Below are 20,621 nucleotides of genomic sequence, written 5' to 3' on the forward strand. Positions count from 1 at the left end.
ACAGGCAGAATTAACTATTGCAAATTGAGTTCCATCTGTTTCTTCTACTCATCTCAGCCTTAGTTTCAGGTCTTAAAATGAAGTGAGTTCACACTCAGAAGGAGTGGTAATGGGAGGTCCTTTGGTAATTTTAATCTGTTTAAATCAGCATGGTTGCAACATATTTCTTAGATGAGACCTTATGAGAAATATTAATCTTGGGAGATCAAAGGTTAAAAACCAAGTCAGGAAAAAACTTCTTTTTGCTCTGTTGCTCTGCTTTGGGGGTGCCCGAAGCTGCCCCAGTTTCATGAATAATTTGACCAACATCCTGAAGGCAGCTCAGAGGGTGCCAAACCCTCTCAGGACATGAACATACAGAACCACATCAACTGGCACCAGTTAGCAAACACAAAAGAAACAGGAAGTTCTGTTGCTCAAACACAAAAAGAAACAGGAAGTACCAAGACAAGTTGTTCTCTTCACAGAAGAAACATTTCATGAAGCACATGAAGATATCACCAAAGCTCCTTAGAAGGAATCTAGAGGTGAACACTGCCTATAGCTGAAAGCAAGCTGTCCAAAATGAATGCAGAGGCCTTTCAGGATGAACACAAATTAGTACTATTCTGACTCCCATTAATGTGTCTTGTCAAAAGTTTTTCTAAAAATACCAAAGTTGCTGTGGATTCTCCTGGCTCAATACTCTGACAGAATTAATTTCTGTACTTTCTTGGAAAGAAAGGTGGAGAAAGCAGCAGTGGAAAAAAATAGCTGCAAGAGCTTATCTAGTAATTTACGTTATGTTTATTTTAAAGTAGCATTAATATTTACAACTGATAATGCCCAAATGGCAAAGCAAACCAAGCAAGGCTTCTGTTTGTTTAGCTATACACTTGTTCTACAAAGGGATCAGGTATCCAGTTTAACTCTTTTGATTCAAGCAAGGTGAAAGTTCTTGCCATGAGGTGGCAGGAGCTTCCCCATTAAATTGATGCCTAGGCTGTGATCTGATGACAGATTGCTAATTGGCAGGACTGGAGACGAATTCTGAGAAGCAGGATGCAAACCAGCTTGCTTCAGACAGGTGGGCTGTTTTGTTTGGAGGTTGTTCGCCCACCCAAGGAAATAAAAAGAAAAATCTTTTTGAAAGGCAGTTGAAGAGGTCATGAAAGCCTCAAGGACAACAGAAGTTGTTGCCTACTCAGTTTGAGAATTTTATCTGAAAAGGCTTCCAGAAACACTTAAAAAATAAAAGAAAAAAAACCAAACTTGCCTGTTTAAAAGCAGAATTCTCAAAGCTCTATTTCTGTCACTTCCCACTCCAATTTTTCAGGAAGAGCAAAGCCATTCATATCTATCTAAAGCAGCTGCTGCCCTTGAGGCATTAGGCAGCCACAGCCAGGCTCCACTGAATGCCACATTTCCTGTTCAGCACAGGTTTCTGAGGAGAGCCAATCATTTTGGTATCAATGAGAAAATCCAATTAAAGAGCAAGTCGACTTAGCTTCATTTTTGCCACCTAATAATGGGTCTATTTTTTTCCTTTGTGTTTCAAGGATTTTGAGTTTTGGAGGGATACCTGAAAATTGCCATCCTTGCCTGATGTGCAGTTGGTATCCAGGTAATCCTTGAGCAAGGCCTGATTTCTTATTCATTCCTATGCTTATGAGTAGAACATTTCAACCACCTTTAACTGCAAGCTTGTCATCACATGCTAGGATATTAGAAGAGTGTAGGTTCTTATATCAGCTTTCTAAATAATCAGTTGTGTGCCAGTCTCTTCCTTAGCAATCCTGACAGGCTCAAGCAATGCCTTCTCTTTGCTGTGCATCTGCAAGCACCTGTGCTGGGCACACATACAGGCATTGTTTATTTTCCTACCTCAGAAGCATTATGAAGCTAAATGGAGCATGGAAATAAATTTACTGGCTTTGTCTCTTGTTCAGACCACAGTGAACAAACTGGAAACTAAATAAAGTTGTTCATTCAGTCTGTCAGAGACTTCCAGAAAAATCTAGAATTTGCTGCAATGGTTTTAAGTTAGCTGTCTCAGAATCTAACAGGAAGCACAATCAGATATTCTTAAACATTGAGCTGTGTGGAACTAAGAGATCCTAAGTAATTTTTTTTTAATGTAAGTGTTAAGAAACTTCCAAGTACTTTTGTCTTGGGCTGTTTTTATTAGACCAGAAAATTTATCAACCTAGGATCCATTATTTCTGAGGTGTTTTTCTAAACATATTGTGATGCTTAAGAAGAGATTTCTTTAATTCAGGAATTTAGCAGTAATTTCAATGAGGCAGTAGATAGAAATTTGCCATGGTTCTATTGGAAAGAGAGCTCCCTTGCAGCAATGAGAGCAAATCACCATGGAAACTTTTTGCTAAGATGGCATTAAAGCACAGCATGTACACTTACATCTCTCCTTTTGTAATAGACAGCATTTTGTGATACAGTCTGGAGTGACTGAGTAAAAGGGTTATTTGCACATGAGGCGCCAGGACTTGCCCAGAACTGTTGCAGGATTTTGTTATGCTGCAGAGCTGGCCAGTTGACAGCACATTTTGTTACACACAGAAAAGTGTTAAGAGATGAGTGGACAAGTGATTTTATCCAAACAGTTTGGTAAAGTCAACTTGATACACATACAGGGAAAACAGGCCTTAAATCAGTTTATCACCACGAGAAGCTAACTAAATGTTCTCATGCTGTCACAGAATGATCTGGTTTTCAGGTCAGGGTGGACCAAGCTCACACACTCCAGTGAAGCTGTGGTATCTCCTTACCTTCCCTCTCAAACACCAGATGTGGTACAGAATGGGGAGCAGCACCTCTCCAGGGGGACATTGTGGCTCCCACAGCACAAGTGTGTCTCAGACTCTGCACTGGGGTCTGGCTGTGCTTTGTACAGAGGCACAGATGTATTACAAATATACCATATCAGGACCCAGATAAAGACATCTTGTTCTTCTGTGTTAAAGCCAGACTCTGAGAGATCACCCACATCAGTTTGTCTCCTCTGACCTCACAGAAGTGCTGTGCACAAAACCACAGGAGAACACAGGAAGAGATACATTGGCTTGAATCTGTTGACATAAGCCAGAACACGTTCCCTATTCCCTACAGAATACTAAACAAGCATCTACAAGCATCCTGTTTTGAGGTTCATTATGGTTTTGACATATTCCTGTCCTAGTTTTATATGTGTCTGCCAACACTGTATGCCAAACACACTTCTCTTTTTGTAACTTTATTCCAACATAATTTCTGGTAGAACCAAAATAATTATTTTTTACTCGGTTGGTTGGTCATAAATGAATAACAAACTTTGTTAAACAATTTTACCTGCCTTATCAAAAATTATACTGCAGAAGAACATTTGGGAACATGCTTTTGGCTGTTTAAACAAAGTTGTTCTATTTTTATTATAAATTCTAGGTAAGGCAAAATGAATTTGTAGGTATTTGTAACACAGCTACCTGTCCAGTAAGGATGACACAGAAAATTGTGTGAGGACTTAACGGCCAGAGTGAGATACATAAATTCAATTTTGATCCTTCACTGAAGGATCAAAGCTTACAAAAGGTGAAGTATTTACATATTTTCATCATCCCCCATGAGCAAAGCTACCCTGTACAGCTGGGCTGGGGCCTGGTGGACAAGTAACTTCTAGGGGGATGAAGGTTTCAGTGCCTTCAGGAGCTATCAGATGCAACTCAGGAAAAGGACTATGTGGAGTAGGAAATGAATTGAATCTGGCACTCATTTTTGGACACAAATATACAGAGCAGTCAACAGGACCTTCTGCCTCTCCTGGGGTCATACTTTGAGAGGAATGGCCACTGCACCTTCTCTTTCCCCTCGGGATCATAACGGGAAAGGGTTGGTGTGACCCAAGTGCAAGGATTTCTGACCTACCACTGCTTGTTTGCCAGTTGCATCCAGGTAGCTCATTAGTCAGCCTAAAGAGCTTTTTCAGCCTGAATCAGCCTTTCAAAAAGCACCAAGAGCTGCTGAACATAAAGCCACAAATAGGCTTTTGATCTGGATGTTTGTTTTTCTTAAAATGGATCTGAATCTGAGATGCAACCCACATTCTCCAGAGAGAGAGAAAAGTGTGACAGTAAGGTTCTTGCTTGCTGTTATGCTTCAGTGCCCTCCTTCCACTCCAGAGTCAAGAGGCTTAGAGAGCTAATGCACAAGTATCAAAAAGCTGAACCATGACTATCAAAACAATAGGAGTGGTTTACAACATACCTGATATTCAGAGCAATTAGGAGCTGAAGCACCCATTAGCAATCAGAAAATGGACAAATTAGTTTGTACCTAGACAAGCTAAAAATGTTACCATTTAAATACTACTATGTAATTTTTTGGGGTATTTTCCCCCACCTTTATTCTTAGGGTTGACATTCTCCCACTCTTCTCCTTACTCTGGGATTGCAAATTTGTTCATAGATGTCCAGTAGTTTCCTCTCTCAAAAAGACACACCTAATGCCTGTTTAGGCATTAATCAGAGATGAAAATCCAATGCTTTTAACCCAAATCAACTCAGACAAAAGCAACAGCATCTGGCTTCCAGTTCAATCTTGATCTTGATCATCAGTGATGGCTGTCAGACTTCTACTTTTTTTTTCCTCTCACAGAGATTATTCAGTGTCCTTTTGCTACATCCTCCCACTCATGTTTAAATATTTGTTGTCTTCCTCCAAGAAGCAACAGAGTTTCTAAAGAACAGCAGAATTTTTACAGCTGAGCTATTTCATGCAGCTCAATCCACAGGGCATTAATTGTTTCTGATTTCCAAATGAAACACTGTGAATTTTAAAATACCACACATAATGTGAGTGTTCCCAGCAAATCAGACACTACAGGTTCACTTGTTATTTATGCTCCTGTACTTATTCAAGACTTGACCTTCTGCTAGTTGGACTAATGAACAGGTCTTATGGCAAGTACTTTGTCTTGGCATGGTCAGTTCCCTTCTGTGTGTATTTGGATTGGGAATTCTCAGGGAGAGGAGATTTCTCACTGTCAAAACCACATGATTTAAAGCAGTGGAGAAGTGGCACAATCAAAGAAACAGAAGAAGGAATCTTTACCTTTGTGAGACTTTTGACTGCCATGGTAAACATATGTTCAGGATAAGTTTTCAGCAAAGCATGTAAATTAACACTGGAAATTGCTTCCTTGTGTGTCAGGCCAGACAGGAATACTTCCACACCAGCCAAGCTCCATTTGAAATCAGATTTGCAGCATCTCAGTTCCCTAATGAAAACAAGCTGAGTTCCTGCACATAGTTTAGCTTTCTGGATGTCTAACTCAGCAGGTGACTGCCACTTTGCCACTTTCTATCCAGAATATTCACCTTTCTTCCCCCTGCTCCAGTTATAATACTATTATAGAACTGGAGTGTTCCTTCTGTAAGAATTTAGGTAATTGCTGAATTTTATTTTTTTAACAAATCTAAACAATTCTATGATTGGTCCCTCCTCATTGCCAAAACTGTGCTATTCTCTGCCCAAATTCTGCTTAGCATGCCAGGAGATCTTTCAGATCTGCAAAGCTGTGTTTGTTTTGCAGGTGACACATACAAGCAATTCTTAAATTCCTGAATGCATTGTCTCAAATCCCCTGCAGCAGAAGCCACACATTCTGCAGTTTCTATTATTTTTCCCAAACCCACTAGAAGATTTAAATGCATGCTCTCATTTGCTATGATTGTTACAGGTTCTTTTTAAATAATTCTTTCTGGTACGACTGTCCACTAAAGAAAAGAGGAAAAAAAAATCACAAAAACCCCAAGCATCAACAAATACAAAGATAGCCATTGGAATCACTTTCAATAAACTTTTCTCAAATGCTGCATGTAGCATATGAGTAATATCAATTAGCCTTAGAGTGGTCACATATTATCACAAAAGGAAAAAGGAAAACATATTCAAGTTTGATGATTTAAGGGGGTGGGGGGTGGGTGTGCATAAGGACGAGAGAGAAGCACAGCAGACAGAGGTGATTATTGAGCTGACAATGTTTGAGGGAAAGAATGGAGCTGCCTGAAGGCAGCAAAGGAGGCAAAGTGTCAGCAGATGGCACTCGGGCTGCAGCACAGCCCCACAGCTCGCAGAGATCCCGGCGAACACACAAAACATTCGGGAACTGGAACACTGAGAGGTGTTTGAGGTCCTGGGCCACTGAGAGGTGTTTGAGGTCCTGTGCCACTGAGAGGTGTCCAAGGTCCTGTGTCACTGAGAGGTGTCCAAGGTCCTGTGTCACTGAGAGGTGTCTGAGGTCCTGTGTCACTGAGAGGTGTTTGAGGTCCTGTGCCACTGAGAGGTGTTTGAGGTCCTGTTTCACTGAGAGGTGTTTGAGGTCCTGTGTCACTGAGAGGTGTTTGAGGTCCTGGGTCACTGAGAGGTGTCTGAGGTCCTGGGTCACTTGAGGCAGCCAGGTTGTGGAGCTGCAGGTGGTGTCAGGTCCAGCCACGATGATCTGCCCATGACAAGGGGACATAATTTTTTCCACTGTGGCTCAGACACCTTTCCCTCCCTGGCCTCACCCTGTAACTACCTCAAAGCTGTTAGGGAAATAAGGGATTGAGGTCCACATCAGTTTTAAGCAAGGGTATAATCAGAGCAGGCTACAGAAGGCAGCACTGTCACCTTTCAACAAGAAAAAATCACAAGGCAGAGCAACTCTCAGTTCCTGAACTTCGCTCCTAGAATTAAGGGGCTCCCCCAGTCAAACCCTCCCATTCACAAGAGCCAGTGGAGCTCCACTCTGACCAGGTGCCTGGAGCTGTAACCACTGAAAATAGAGATGGGTACTCTTCTTAGCAGGCAGCTGTGCTGCATCCATAAATCACTGTGTGCAGGTACTGTTAATGTTTGCCTAAACTTTGTTCCCTGAAGAATCCCTCAAGAATTGTGAGGAAACAAACCATTAGAGCTAACCTGCTTATTACCTTCCAAAACATATGTGCTGTTTTTATAAGTAAGCATTATAACCACAGTAACTGAGCCAATCATCTTAAGTAAAACTGTTTAAAACCCCCAAACCTATCTCTGTTCCCTGACAGGGAATATTACAGCTGCTCGCAGCTACTAAGACTGAACATTTCCTTTTCCAGTGCAGATGCTGTTGGCACTACTGGGCTGATCCTAAAATGACTTCAAAGCTATATCAACAAGGTCCATGAATATTCAGGCACTAAGGAATTTGGGCAGATATCCCAGAAGTGGCAAGGCCTGGTGCTGAATCTAAAGCTCTCCCAGTTTTTTGTGTTGGAAACACAACTATTCAGATGGCTTTATGCTCTAATGGGAGCATTGAATACTGTGAAACAAATAAACAACTAAAATCATTCTCTGTTGATTAAAATAAAGTGGTTCAGGGTTTTTTTTTTTGTCTTATACAGCCAGTAACAGTGCTGCCCCTCACAGAATTTTGTGCTGCACACACTATTTTTCAGCAGCTGCTGCTTATCCATCCCTTTGGATGAGAACTGTGGCTTTGCTCTTCCCCCTTGTGAGCAGTAATGCATGGGGACAAAGCTGGCCAGGGGTTGTTTTCTGAAGGGCTCAGGTCACAGACAGCATTTGTTCCCTGTGCCACAGCTCAGGGTGGAGCTGGGAAAGCAGGTATGACAGCCACAGATGCAGGCAGTGTGGGAGGGAAGCAGAAGAGGAGGAGCATGTGGAAGCCGAGCTGCTGCTGCTCCGCTGCTGCTCCAAGCTCCCAGGGCAGCCTCATCCTCTGCTCTTCTGGCACAGACTTTCTCTGCCACACCAGCACCAACTGCCCAACCTGGATGTCACCTCTTGGATGACACAAATTCCTCAACTCCTTTTTTTGCCAGTTCCTGGAATAAACTGCACGAGAGACAGAGAGAACTCGGAAGAATCGTCTGAAGAAAATTACTCCTCAAAGGAAATACACAGCATTGGAAAAGGCAAAAGTTCACTTCTGGCCTAACAAAGCACAGATAGTCAGCAGTCAGGGCTGCAGTGACTGTTCTTGCCTGGCTCCATGGAGGAGCAGGAATACAACTTTGTGCTGTCCTTTGGAGCCAACACCAGCAAGTGCAGCCTTGAGACCAACCAAACAGAGGCCCCAACGTGCTGGACAGGAGCGACCAGGGGCGGCCCAGAGGTGGTGATTGTACCGGTGCTTTTTGGGTTGATTTTTCTCCTGGGAATGGTGGGAAACACGTTAGTGTTGTTTGTTTTGGGGCGTCTTCGGCCTGGGGGCCACCCATCGCGCAGTGCCACCAACATCTTCATCCTCAACTTAAGCATTGCAGACTTCTCCTTCCTGCTCTTCTGCGTTCCCTTCCAGGCCACCATCTACTCCCTTCCAGAGTGGATCTTCGGTGCCTTCTTTTGCAAGTGGGTTCACTACTTGGCCATGGCAACGATGCTGGTCAGCATCTTCACTCTGGTGGCCATGTCTGTGGACAGGTACATTGCTGTGGTCCACGCCAAGCGCTCGCCCTGCATCCGCAGCAAGCGCAACGCTGCCCTCGGCGTGGCTGTCATCTGGCTGCTGTCCCTCCTCATCGCCATCCCCGTGGCCCAGCACCAGGCCCTCATGAGCGGCCACCAGCAGGCACCCAACAGCTCTTTCTGCTGGGAGCACTGGGCAAACGGCTCCACGGCCAAGCAGATGTACAAGATCACCATCCTGCTGGTGGGATACCTCCTGCCCCTGCTGCTCATCACCTGCTGCTATGCCAAGGTGGGTGCCAGGGATGGGAATAATGCTTAAATGGAGGGAAAGATCCCAGACTCCTGGTGGCTTGTGTGCGTACACAACTACACAGCCAACCCTTTCCATATCCTCTCCTGGTACAGAATACTTTTTTGAGGTGAGGGAGGGAAGGAAAACAGAGAATGAAATTACACCAGCTAACAAAAAGGATTAAAACTACCAAGATGACACCCAGCCTGTCACCCAAACCCCCTAAAGGCTCTTGCTGTTTTTCATATTTTTCATTTTGTTCTTTCTAAATAACAAATGTTTGCTACTGGCAAGAGGAAAACCTATGAAGGGATGAACATTTCCAGGTTATTGCTGTGCTGTAATCAGGTTTCAAAAGCTAGATCCAGATGTTGTTAATTGAGAATTGCCTGGAGTGCTCCAACACTCCTTACGACCCTCCCTCTGGAGGGTGACCCACTGTATTTGTTTGTGCTGCCCCCAGGAGTGACAGGACAGCCCCACCAGAGCACAGGACTAGCAGCCTGCTCTCTGCCCATGAGTATCATCAGCCTAGGGAATAAATGAAGACAATTTGAGGCTCAATATAAAATTCAAAGTCCATCTGAAAACTCCTGTGGATTTCAGCACAGTGCCAGCTGCGCTCTTAATATTTGCTGCACTACTGAAAGCCTAGCAGGCTTAATGCTCTTTCCAAACCTTTTTTCTTGAAAGAGAAATTTGAGAGTTTAGAATTAAAAGTCTGAAACATCAAAGTCATCTTTGAAGTCGTGTTAAAATGATTACTTCAAATTTTTGGTGCTTGTATGAGGAGTTCTAGTATTAATACACAAATTTCAATTTCCCATTCAATATATGCTCCTTTTTTCCTCCCAAGGTTTTATACCACCTCCATACGAAAGTAAAGAACATTTCCAAGAAGTCAGAGAGATCAAAGAAGAAGGTAAATATCTTTGGTTTAATCAGTATATTGACTATAATACAATAGATATGCCAGGTTTATAAAGTAATCAGCCTGGCCTGTGCTGATCCCAGCTGATTTAGAGACTTTACAGTTTCTGCTAGTCCTTTTGCCTATGAATCCTAACCAGATTTAACTATAGGTTGTATTAATTTCTATTGTTTCATTACATTCACTAGCATACACTCAGTTTTGTTTGCAATATACTTATGAGGACCAATTCATAATTGGTCTTGCACTTACACTGTCTGCAAGGTTAGAATTCAACTGGTATTTGCAATATTATCTCATAACACAATAACTGTCCCAGTTATAATACACCACCAACAATATTTATTAGACAGGTGTTACTTACCCTCTCCTCTCTGGATCAATAGTGCAGACTACAAAGAGAAAGCAGAGTCAGAGTTTTGTGTGTTTAACAGCTACTATGAGAAAAGGCAACCAAGATGTATTGACAATTTTGATAATGTAAAATGCAGCAAAGTGCTAAGAAGTACTGTCTATCCACACAGAATCATTTCACAAGTTTGAAAAATTGCTTTAGGTCTCAAAATCACCATAAAATCCCTAAACTGATCGGTTTAAATTTCCCTCCAGAATTTCCTTACTTATGTATGAATGGCACACTATCTATTTTGTTGCTAATTTTTAAGAGAATACTACCAACAGTTGAAAATTACTACTGTTACTTCCCTGTAAAGAAGTTAAGAATTTCATTTATGACAATGTATCCACTTGTGTTGTTTTCAGATTTGCTCTGTAGAGTTAGATGAAAAAAACAGCACTACAGTTTCTTCAGTCTCAAGTTTAGTTATTAGATATTGCCAAGAGGATACATTTTTACAAAACACCTTTGATTTTAGCTGTTCAAACAAGTTAGTGGTGCAGCACTTTTTCCTCCCTCCCCTTAAGTATTTCCCTGGCCATAATTGTGAAACACCCAACAGCAATTCTTGTTCCATATAGCACAGTCAGGCCTAGTTAAATAGGTGATCCTTTCAGATAGAAGAAAAATTAAATACATGACTCTACACACACACACACATCATCCTTCACAACATGTCTTCTTCCAGCCTTGTCTGTGTAGAAATTGTCCATCTAGCCTTCCTGCATGCCAAACATCTCCTTTAGTGTACTTAAAGGGGTTTTTTGTTGCAAACGCTACTCAATATTTCTCAGGAAGACTTCCTTGAGTTCCCACTTCCCACTCAATTCTTGTATATTCTTTCAAAGCATACTTGAAACACAAGAGTGAGAGCCAGTTTTTAAAGCATATCCTCTTAAGAACACTTAATGTTAGAGGCTAGTGAGAAACTCATAGATGGCTGTCAGTTCTGTTAGTCCAGCTTCCTTCATGTGTACTTAGTGGGTCCATTTGTAAAGGTAGCTGTGTTTGGGTTTAATTCATAAACCTCATCAAGGATTAAGTGAAGAGCTTTTGTTTATTTAGCTGAAAAATGTTTGACAAATGAATCTTGATCCACATTTGGAAGGTTAATTTAGGACATACAGAACATTGAGTTTGTTCTGAAATATGTGTGACTTCAGTGGTTAAACCCTGATTGCCTTGAGCTATGAGAGAAGGTGTAGCACAACAGCCAAGTCTTCCCACATGAGGTGATAAAATTGTCTGAGTCACATCTGTTAATTCACAGTGTGCATCTTCACCAAACTGATATGGAAAACAAGATCTCATATTCATAAAAAAGAGGATAGTCTGAAATTATGACCATGCAGTTCCTGCTTCATTCCTACAATTTCAAGAAAACAGGGCATTGGAGCTACTATCCTACTTCTACCCCCAAGAGATTGGGGTGTGGGTTTGCTCTTTTTGGGTTTTCCCCTTTGGGTTTGGTTTGGGTTTTTTTCTGTTTGGTTTGTGGGTCTAGTGTTGTTTTGTTTTTAAACTGTTAAATAGCAAATTTTGCAAACAGTTTTTTGTTCAAATCTCCCAATGCTCATATAGGCTCTGTATGTGAATTAAGGTCTCAAAAGAATCAAATTGCAGACTCAGAGTCCTTGTTGAACAAGATTTTCCAGTGAAACAGTTGCCAACATTACCACTGCAAACAGTTTGCTCTGCATTTCAGAAGCTATAAGAACTCTCATCAAGATTGAACACTTCAAGATAAAACATAGTTAAGAAAGAAATCAAATGACATAGAGCTCAGGGAATGGTCTTGCCATAAGCAGCATTCCACATGCTGACTGGAAACACATTGCTATTATTCTCCATTATAATCTGCTTCTGAAAAAATAGTTTTACCAGGTAAGATTTTTTTTAAATGTCAAGACTTATTTCAGGATCTTTACCTTTCATTGACCTTGCTGGAGTCCTGGTGTGACACCAGTCCCTCCCCACCCCCAGATCCTATAACACTGATAACAGGCAGAAGAGACACCATTCTTACTCACATTGTTTGAGCCATAGCACACAGTAAGAAGCATTACTGGGACAAATCCAAGGTAAAGCCACCTGAAAGGTCATAGAGGAGCTGGTATTTTGTCTGCTATTAGAACACCCTGGAAATCTGGAAACAGCATGTGAACCTCAATAAGACAAACACTTACAGAACAAATGGGACACTGCTGGATGTAGACCTAAGGTGATTTCTAAAGAGATGATGATGGCATGGCCAAATGAACAGTCCCAGTGTTGTGCAAGTACATGCATGATTTTCCTAGCTGTACTGCTGTAGCAAAGAAAGCAAAATAATCCTGGATTTAACTGACTCTAAGTATGTGAAGCATATTACTGGAGCCCAGGTACTTGATACTGTAGCTCAACCTCTTCCTTTAAAGGTCACACTGTACCAGTAATTTGTATCTATGCCTTTAAAATGAAAAAAAAAATTATAAACCTTTTTTGTTTAATAAATCAAACCTAGGGAAACAGGAAACAAAGCGTAATGAACAGCGTATTAGGAATTTGTTTTTCCAAGAAGTCTCTTGCTTGATCCTCTACCCCTTTCTGCCTTTTTGTGAGACAGCATGGTTCCCAGTGCCTGCTCCCTCCAGCTGTGCTCCCTCCAGCTGTGCTCCCTCCAGCTGTGCTCCCTGCCCTCCCTGGTGTGTGTTGCCTGCTCCCTCCAGCTGTGCTCCCTCCAGCTGTGCTCCCTGCCCTCCCTGGTGTGTGCTGCCTGCTCCCTCCAGCTGTGCTCCCTCCAGCTGTGCTCCCTGCCCTCCCTGGTGTGTGCTGCCTGCTCCCAGCAGAGCAGCACCTGCTGCCCAGGGCCCCCAGAGCTGCACGAGCAGGCAAGTGTGTGATAACTCTGTCTGTTATCACAGTATGGAAACAAAACCCAGCTAAAAGTTCAATCAGTGCTAGAGGTTTGGCTATCCACAGTTAAAGGGAACTCTGACACGTGCACCTACAGAGTGGCATTACCACCCCATTTCCTCTCATGGGGGTCTTGTCAAGAAGTTCTCACTGCTATATGAAGCATCATCTCTGAACAAAGTCTCCAACACCAGGCTTCATGTCACCAGGATCTGAGACCCTGCTGTTGTCTCCCAGACCACAGTGCCACAAGATATAGCTGGGCTTTCAGTGTGGGTTTTATTTCCTGTACAATGTTTGTAAAGTCACTTTTCCTTTCTCTTCCATTACTGGTCTTTCTACTGTCTGTCACTGTCCCATTTGCCACAACGTTGTACTCAAGGTCTGGTATTTGAAGATACATAGGGACTAAAAGGACAGCCTAAGAGAGCCCTGGTTTTTAGGACAAACTACTCACGGGCAAGTTTAGACCCTCTATTGTAAAGTCAGTTACAACTAGATTTTGTTTGAATAGGTCCAGTTTATGAATAACCCAGAGAGCTCTGACAGCTGTCACCCACTCCAAGTCAGTGTTCAAACCCCTGCTAAAATGAACAAGTCTGTCTTTAGCAGAATCCTACAAATGCCATACAGGTACATATCACCCCCCCCCAAAAAAAAAAGGAAAAAAAAAAAAAAAGAAAAAAAAGAAAAAACCCAAAAGATTTTGTGCTTGGTTGTGATCTGATCTTTAAGCTTTTAACTTGCAGGATGGTTATGTTCAAACTACAGCAACCTTTTCAATTTGTGCACACATGAAACTTTGCAAAAATTTCCCAAGCACAAAGTTTGCTGCATCCTGACTTCACATTCCATTATCAGAAGAATTTGACCCTTAATTCAGATTCCCACTTTGAAATTTTTGTATAACTTTGGCATCTACACGTCAAATGAGGGACATGCTCAATTTAAAATGCTTTTCCATTTGTACCATCTCTGCATTAGAGCAAGAAAGATGTTTAGAATTTTTTGCAGGCCTAGGCTGAAATTCTGCATGATGAACTAAGACTGTGCCTGCAGAAGAGAGGCATGACTGGCTGCTTCCCCATTTAATGCCATACTAGCTGTACCAGTTTGCCAGCCTTGAAAATCAGATTGTGTGATGCTGCAGGATTCTCTTTTGAAGTCTTGGATAATCGTTTTTTGAGGCCAGCCAGCAAGACCACATGCTAAGAAATTCTGTGCACCCCTCTATGACAATGAAGTATATTTCAGTTCTGTTACCTCTTTTCTCAGCTACTCAGAGTACAGCAAGTCTGTAATTTGGCTCCAAAGAAAGTTAACGATTCCCTGTCTGACAGTGTTGCAAAATGTTTCATAAGAGCCCAGCCCCAGGAACTCTGGTCTTACATCTGCCTTAAATAAGATGATTTAATGATGGAAATTAATGCAAACTAAGGTCTAGCATGGCCCTGTGGTGTTTTACTGGCCTCTGGAGCACACCAGGGTTCCTCAGTGTTTACTCACTTCTGTATTGTGCATCTTTAAAGAGCAAATAACAAGTTTTGCAAACTGAACAATCTGAAATTATTTTTCAAGTTTAAGAATGTGTCTGGGGATGTGAATTTTACAGCAATTTTGCAAGCTTCCTTGATAGGATAGAAGGAGTTGTGGGACCTTGAGGCCAAAAGCTTCAATTAACAGACCAAATGAGCCACTTAAAGATAACAAATTAGTACCATGGTTTTCTGTTGGTTAGCTACAACAGAAAGGTGAGCCGTGCCTGCCTGGTGGGTCAGCAGATCAGCTGTTCATTGCTTCCATAAAGACATGTGGAGTTTATTTGGGACACTCCCTGGAGTGCTGCACTTTGAAGGTCATACAAGAGCCTGAGGTAAAAGATACAGAATTCCTTCAAGGTAGATGGGTACTCCTGAACATTTTGGCCAAGAGAGGCAGATAAAAGTTGTGTACTAAACAAATGCTGTGTACTGAGCAAATGCTCTGTATGCTAAATGAATTATTTGGCTATTGTTCATGCAAATTGAAGGTTTTCATGTAGGCAATGATCGTGATGTTCAAGGCCTTGGCATTTGAACAACAGAAAATACAGCAAAGGAACATGGAAGATCCTCAGAAGTGTTATCCTGCAGATTGTTTGGTTAACAGGAGCCCAGGGCAGCAGGAATTAAGAGCATCATTACCAATTAGGAGGTAATAGAAATATCACAATGCTCATACACATTTATGAATAGAAAGTGAATAAATTTCAAGGGCACCAACAGAGGAGATTAGTGGCATAATCCCAGAATGAGAGGTGTGCAGATGAGCAGCTGGAACAGTGCAAGCAAGCTGCTGGGAAATGAAGAGTCCCTCTCAGCACATAAAGCAAGTAATCAAAATGAGCTGATAACATCTGAAAATATATTTACTTCAGTCCCTCCTCTTCTTCATGACATTCAGCTGCCATCTCTGGCTCCAAAAAAAAAGACAGAACAATAAAAAACAATACTTTCAGTGTGGTTTTCAGATCACTGAAGAGTAGAATTAGACTTAAGTGTAGTAAAAAAAAAGACCAAAGGGCAACGAGAAGTGCTTCAGTAGTAATTAGAAGATGAGTGTGCTCTGAAGTAGAGACAGCTGCTATCCAACGTTTAAATTACTTAAGAATAGGTATGCCATTTTCTAAACATTTTGCATTTATCACTAAGCTATGGGCATCTTTCTGGATTGTGCTTGGGACCTTTCTGTCAGAACTTTATGCGCAAAAAGGAAAAGAATGTTTGCAAATCCATCAGGGCAAGTCAGATTTGCCAACAAAGCAAACAAGAAGGTGGCACCAGCAGTGAAGGAAGGGGCAGTTTCCACTTTGCATGCTGGCTCACAGATGGACTCTGAGCAAAGGGATGCTCTCCATTGGATGTCCCTGAATGTAAAGCCACACAAATTGTCTTCCTCAGAGGTTGGTAAGTTCCTCCAGCAGTGCAGTGGTATATTGCACTAAGCCACATGTCTTTCCTGGGCACTGACACCGGGTACCTGCAGTATCTAAAAACAAAAGCTTAAGGCACCGTGGGTCACTACATATTTTCCAAGTCTTCACTATAGTAAATTACAACATATAGTGAAGTCTGTAACTCTGTAGTTTACCATAGTGAAGTATGGGGTAGTAAAAATGTGCACCAATTGTCTCTCAAACTTTAAGGAAAAGAATCTACAAGTTAGAGATGAGTATATCAGGAGAAAAGATTTATCAGTAAATGACATAATCAGATATCCTCCTAGAAAGCAGTAATAAAGGAAGAGTCATTTGTAATTTTCTGATAAGACAGTGTGGAAGAACTGGCACGGGCTTCTTTATGCATCTTCATTTAGAATTATGGAAGAAAAAAAGAAGAAAAAATAATCTCACCATATTCAGGAAGCAGCAGTTGTCTCACTAATGAAGCCCAGTTTGTCTGCAAGCCAGTACTGTTTAATAAAAACCTAATTGAATGTTCTTTCCCATTTCTGTGTGGCTGAGGTACACAGTAGAAATGGATGGTCTGATCAGCTCTGAAAAATGATGTGCAGCTGAGCTGTCTCCAACTGGGACTAAATTAGGAAAGTGACAAGTCCTCTACCCCTCTAGACTGTTCTGCCCACTTTATATTTTAATCTCGGGAATTTTCATTAATCTAACATTCAGGTGGTTCTTCCTAAAATATGTAAATCCATGGAATACTTGAAGCATTTGACTCATTAAAGGCAATCTTAATTTTGCCTTTGACAAGATGCCTGACAAGTTGAAGCAAGAAACTTCATTAAAATCTTATCAAGGACAACAGCTCTAAACACAATTAAATGTTAAAGACTTCATCATCCTCCCAAATGAGGTATCTCACCCAAAATGTTTTTTAAACACATTTTCCAATGCTTTTTGAAGGATGGGAGAAGGCTAAAAGCAAGAAATAGCTTGTCCAGGGCCAGGGGGAAAAGTAATCAAAGGGCAAAACAGACAAAGAAATGCTGGGAAGCATAAATGAGAGGCAGATTACCTACAAAGATAACAAATGAATAAGCAAGTAAATTCAACACAATCTGCACATGACAGAAATGGGCAGGGGGGAAGGGAGGAATAACAGAAATTCATCTAATTATCTGACAAGCAAAAAGATCTTGTTTTTGTCACCATGCTATTGATTCACTGCACAGTTTCAATGCACTTACTTTGCCTGTACAACAAATACACTGTAAAGTATATCCTGGAGCTGCTTGACAGACTTCTAGGAGTAGTAAGAGAGATTTAAGTAGTCAATAGTGGTCATTGTACAGCTCTATTATGGACCCACCAAAATTTCAGAGTCGAACCAGAAGGTTTGCATTAAGTGGGGACAGCTTGATCAACAGTAATGCAATAACTGTGCAAACTGTCACAGCTCATGGAAGAAGCTCAAACAGTACACAACCTATTTGGATCAGTCCTCCACAGCTGGTCACAGTCTACAGTAACAGTATTTAAGCTAAGCAAAGTTACCACACTAAAATCCAAACAGTGTTTTGTTTCAGTTTCCTCTGTCTTAACTACGTATTCCCTAACTTGAAAAAACAGACAGAAGTTCCATTTCCAAAATCTGTTTCTTGAGTCATGAATTATGTATGAGTGCTCTAGTATTGTCTGTGTTTTCCATCTGCAAAATCCCAAAAAGCTGGACCCCAGAAACAGCTCTGTGCTATTACATAGCAACTGCAAACCCATTGTGTAATACTCAGCCCTACGTTAAATTGTTATTTCACAATAAAAGGGGGAAAAACTAGGTATATAAGCCTTATTCAAAAGCATATTTCAGTGCTTGTAGCCCCCTAATTTAGGCAGATGGATGCTATGAAAGGTTGCCTGGGTAACAAGCCTAAGCTGCTTAACATTTCTAGAGGGTAAAGAAGTAGCACCATTATTGCTGGTGAAAGCTAATGATGGGACCTGTTTATTAATCATTTCTTTGGTACCCATCGTAGCACAGCGGGTGAGCCAGACCCCACAGGACCGCTAGGTCTGTGTCCTTCAGTGTCATCAACTCCTAATCATTCCAGTCTATTTTTAAGGACATCATCTGGCTCCCAGCATGGTTGGTTTGAGGACACTTGGCAGGGTAGTTTGTTCACTCTTAGGGGAACATTGTTAGCTCAGCTGTCTGACAGCATTCTGGTAGGTGAAACAAGGAAGCACCTGGAGCATGCCAGGTACACAATGGACCTACAGGTTATTGCCTTTCAAAGTTAATAGACCCTTATTTGAGAGACCCATTTGACAGAAATCTCTTTTTTTACTTGTATTGTAGTCTTGATCTAAAGTAATAACATCTTCCTTAGAGAGGTTAATGGGTTTAACTAAATGTAGCCATGATAACTACTGACTAAACAAATTTCTGTTCACTAGAAAATTATCCCTTTTCTAGGAAAGGAACTTTACACTATTCACTTGAAATCATGCAAGGGAATTATTGACAGAAACATTGACCTAGACTAGCACTGCAGGGACACACCTCTAACCCAGGCAGCACAGGCTGGGATCTCACAGGCACAGGGAGCCTCCCTCAGGTCATCACCCAGCTAGGAATATGTCAGTGAGCACTGTGTATTAAAAAAAAAATCCTCGATGCATTGGTTTTCTGAGTTTCTTCTGTAATAGGGAAGATACTGGAAAAACCTTTCTCCTCAGGCCAGCCTTTGTTACTCCTCTCAGTGGTGTGCTTACTTGGAAGTTGTTTTCCCCTGCAGTTATTTTCCATAGCCTCAATGTTCCTCACTCTCCAAGTGTTAGGAACTATTATTTCCACTCTTCCTTGTAACACATTGTTGCAGCCTTTGAACTGTTTGAAGTTTTATGGGCACTGCCTCAAGTGTCTATAGTTATTTGCTTGAGCTAAAACCAATCAATTCAAGTTTACCAGGGTTTTTAGTGTCCTTTTTCATATTGTCATGATTTGCCCACCTGGCAGTTGTCAGTGTTGCCTGACAGAGGAAAGCAAACCCTCATCCCACAGGCTCGCTTGCTCACCGTGACCGTTTAATACACGATCTTCTCTTCTGCAGACGGCGCAGACGGTGCTCCTCGTGGTCGCTGTGTTCCTGCTCTCCTGGCTGCCACACCACATCATCACCATGTGGGCAGAGTTTGGGCACTTTCCCCTGAACAATATCTCCTTCACCTTCCGCATCATCTCTCACTGCCTGGCCTACGGGAACTCCTGCATCAACCCCATCCTTTACGCTTTCCTCTCGGAGAATTTCCGCAAGGCCTGCCGCCAAGTCTTCACCTGCAAGCTCCTCCTGCGGCCGGTGGCCGCTGAGAAACTGGCCAGAGTGCGCATGGAGAACTTCTCCACCACCCACTCCACCACAAACGTGTAAGCTGGGCTCACAAATACATTTCAGGAGGAAGAGGAGGGAAGAGGGTTCTGTCTGGGGAGAACGTGCATGCAGGTGCACTCCAGGGAGCGGTGGAGTCTGCAAAAGTGTGCACTTTGCCAGGTTACTGGAGTGGTAGGAGACATATTTCCCTCTCACTGTGAGGACATGTGACAGAGCCTGTCCTCGGTATCTTGCTAGACACTGGGCTATGTGCAACAGAATTACCTTAATGCCCATAAGAGAGAGCCCAAATGAAGTTGTAGTTATGACCATAGGATCTAAAGTAAAATTTATGCAGAAGGCAGAATGTGTACAGACAAGAAGGCAGCAGTTAATTACATCTGTAGACAGTCATTGAGATGTGAACAAGGAGTGATGCAACATTCAGAAAGCAGTTTGGGAGAAGTCAAACTAAAGTCTTTGGATGTCTTCGTTTCTTCAACCAATTTGACCAAGTATGAGCTGCATACACATTTAGCTCACTACTGGGGGTAGGGTCTCTAAATCCCCTTGAAGGCTTTGCTGTAGCATTTACCTATTGGGCAATTACATCTTTCACATGATGTGTCAGTGGTGTAGCTGTCTGCATTTGGTGGCTCTGTATCAGCTTATACATCCCAGAGTGAGTGTCTGTGTGTTCCTGTGTGTAATTACTGCTGTTAATCACTGGCTCCAGCAACTGTCTCTTGGTGAGCAACAATGTGAATGTGGTATTTCTCAATATATGCTTAAAACACTGTGGCTTTGTTTGAAAGTACTTACAAAAGGTTTTGTGGTAAATAGTGTTCTCTTGACTCTATCTACCCAAGTGGCTTTTTATTAGCCATCTTAGTATATAAATACCTGACATTTGTGGTGGTTTGTTTGGGTTGTTTGTTTGGGTTTTTTTTTGACAAACTGTTGTGATCAACAGTGCCCTAGCAACAAAAGGTAAGGGCATTGTACCAAGTTCAAGGTTATTACTTGTAACTATATGAAGTGCATATTACTTCAAAAGTAGGAAGCAAATGGCTGAAAGAATTTCATTATTTCATTGTGTTGTCTAATTCAGTATTTCTGTGTGCTGCAATCCAGACTGTAAAAATGTGTGTTACAGAAGTTAAACTACAATTTATTTGCTGTCCATGCAATGAATGGGTTTCCAGTCTCCAAATGGATCACTCTTTCACTATATTTCTAAAACTTAGGAGCTATCGTATTAAATAATTTTACTGCGGTTTGTAACTTCCTTTAAGAGCCCTCTAACTGCTATATGAGCAGAGCACATGTACAACAGGAAAAAGTCACTGCCTGATCCTTGGGTGACC

General features: G+C 41.8%; 1 protein-coding gene across 1 annotated transcript; it reads left to right on the forward strand.

Annotated features, from left to right (window-relative positions):
* Positions 1-7,657: 7,657 nt before the first annotated feature.
* LOC129125301 (galanin receptor type 1-like) lies at positions 7,658-20,444 on the forward strand. The gene is made up of 3 exons (XM_054640685.2): positions 7,658-8,719; positions 9,579-9,644; positions 18,997-20,444. The coding sequence occupies exons 1-3, from the start codon at positions 8,012-8,014 to the stop codon at positions 19,312-19,314; spliced, it is 1,092 nt and encodes a 363-aa protein (XP_054496660.2). The 5' UTR covers positions 7,658-8,011; the 3' UTR covers positions 19,315-20,444.
* Positions 20,445-20,621: the final 177 nt, after the last annotated feature.

Source organism: Agelaius phoeniceus, chromosome 12 (genome assembly GCF_051311805.1).
Source record: "Agelaius phoeniceus isolate bAgePho1 chromosome 12, bAgePho1.hap1, whole genome shotgun sequence".
Classification (NCBI taxonomy): domain Eukaryota; kingdom Metazoa; phylum Chordata; class Aves; order Passeriformes; family Icteridae; genus Agelaius; species Agelaius phoeniceus.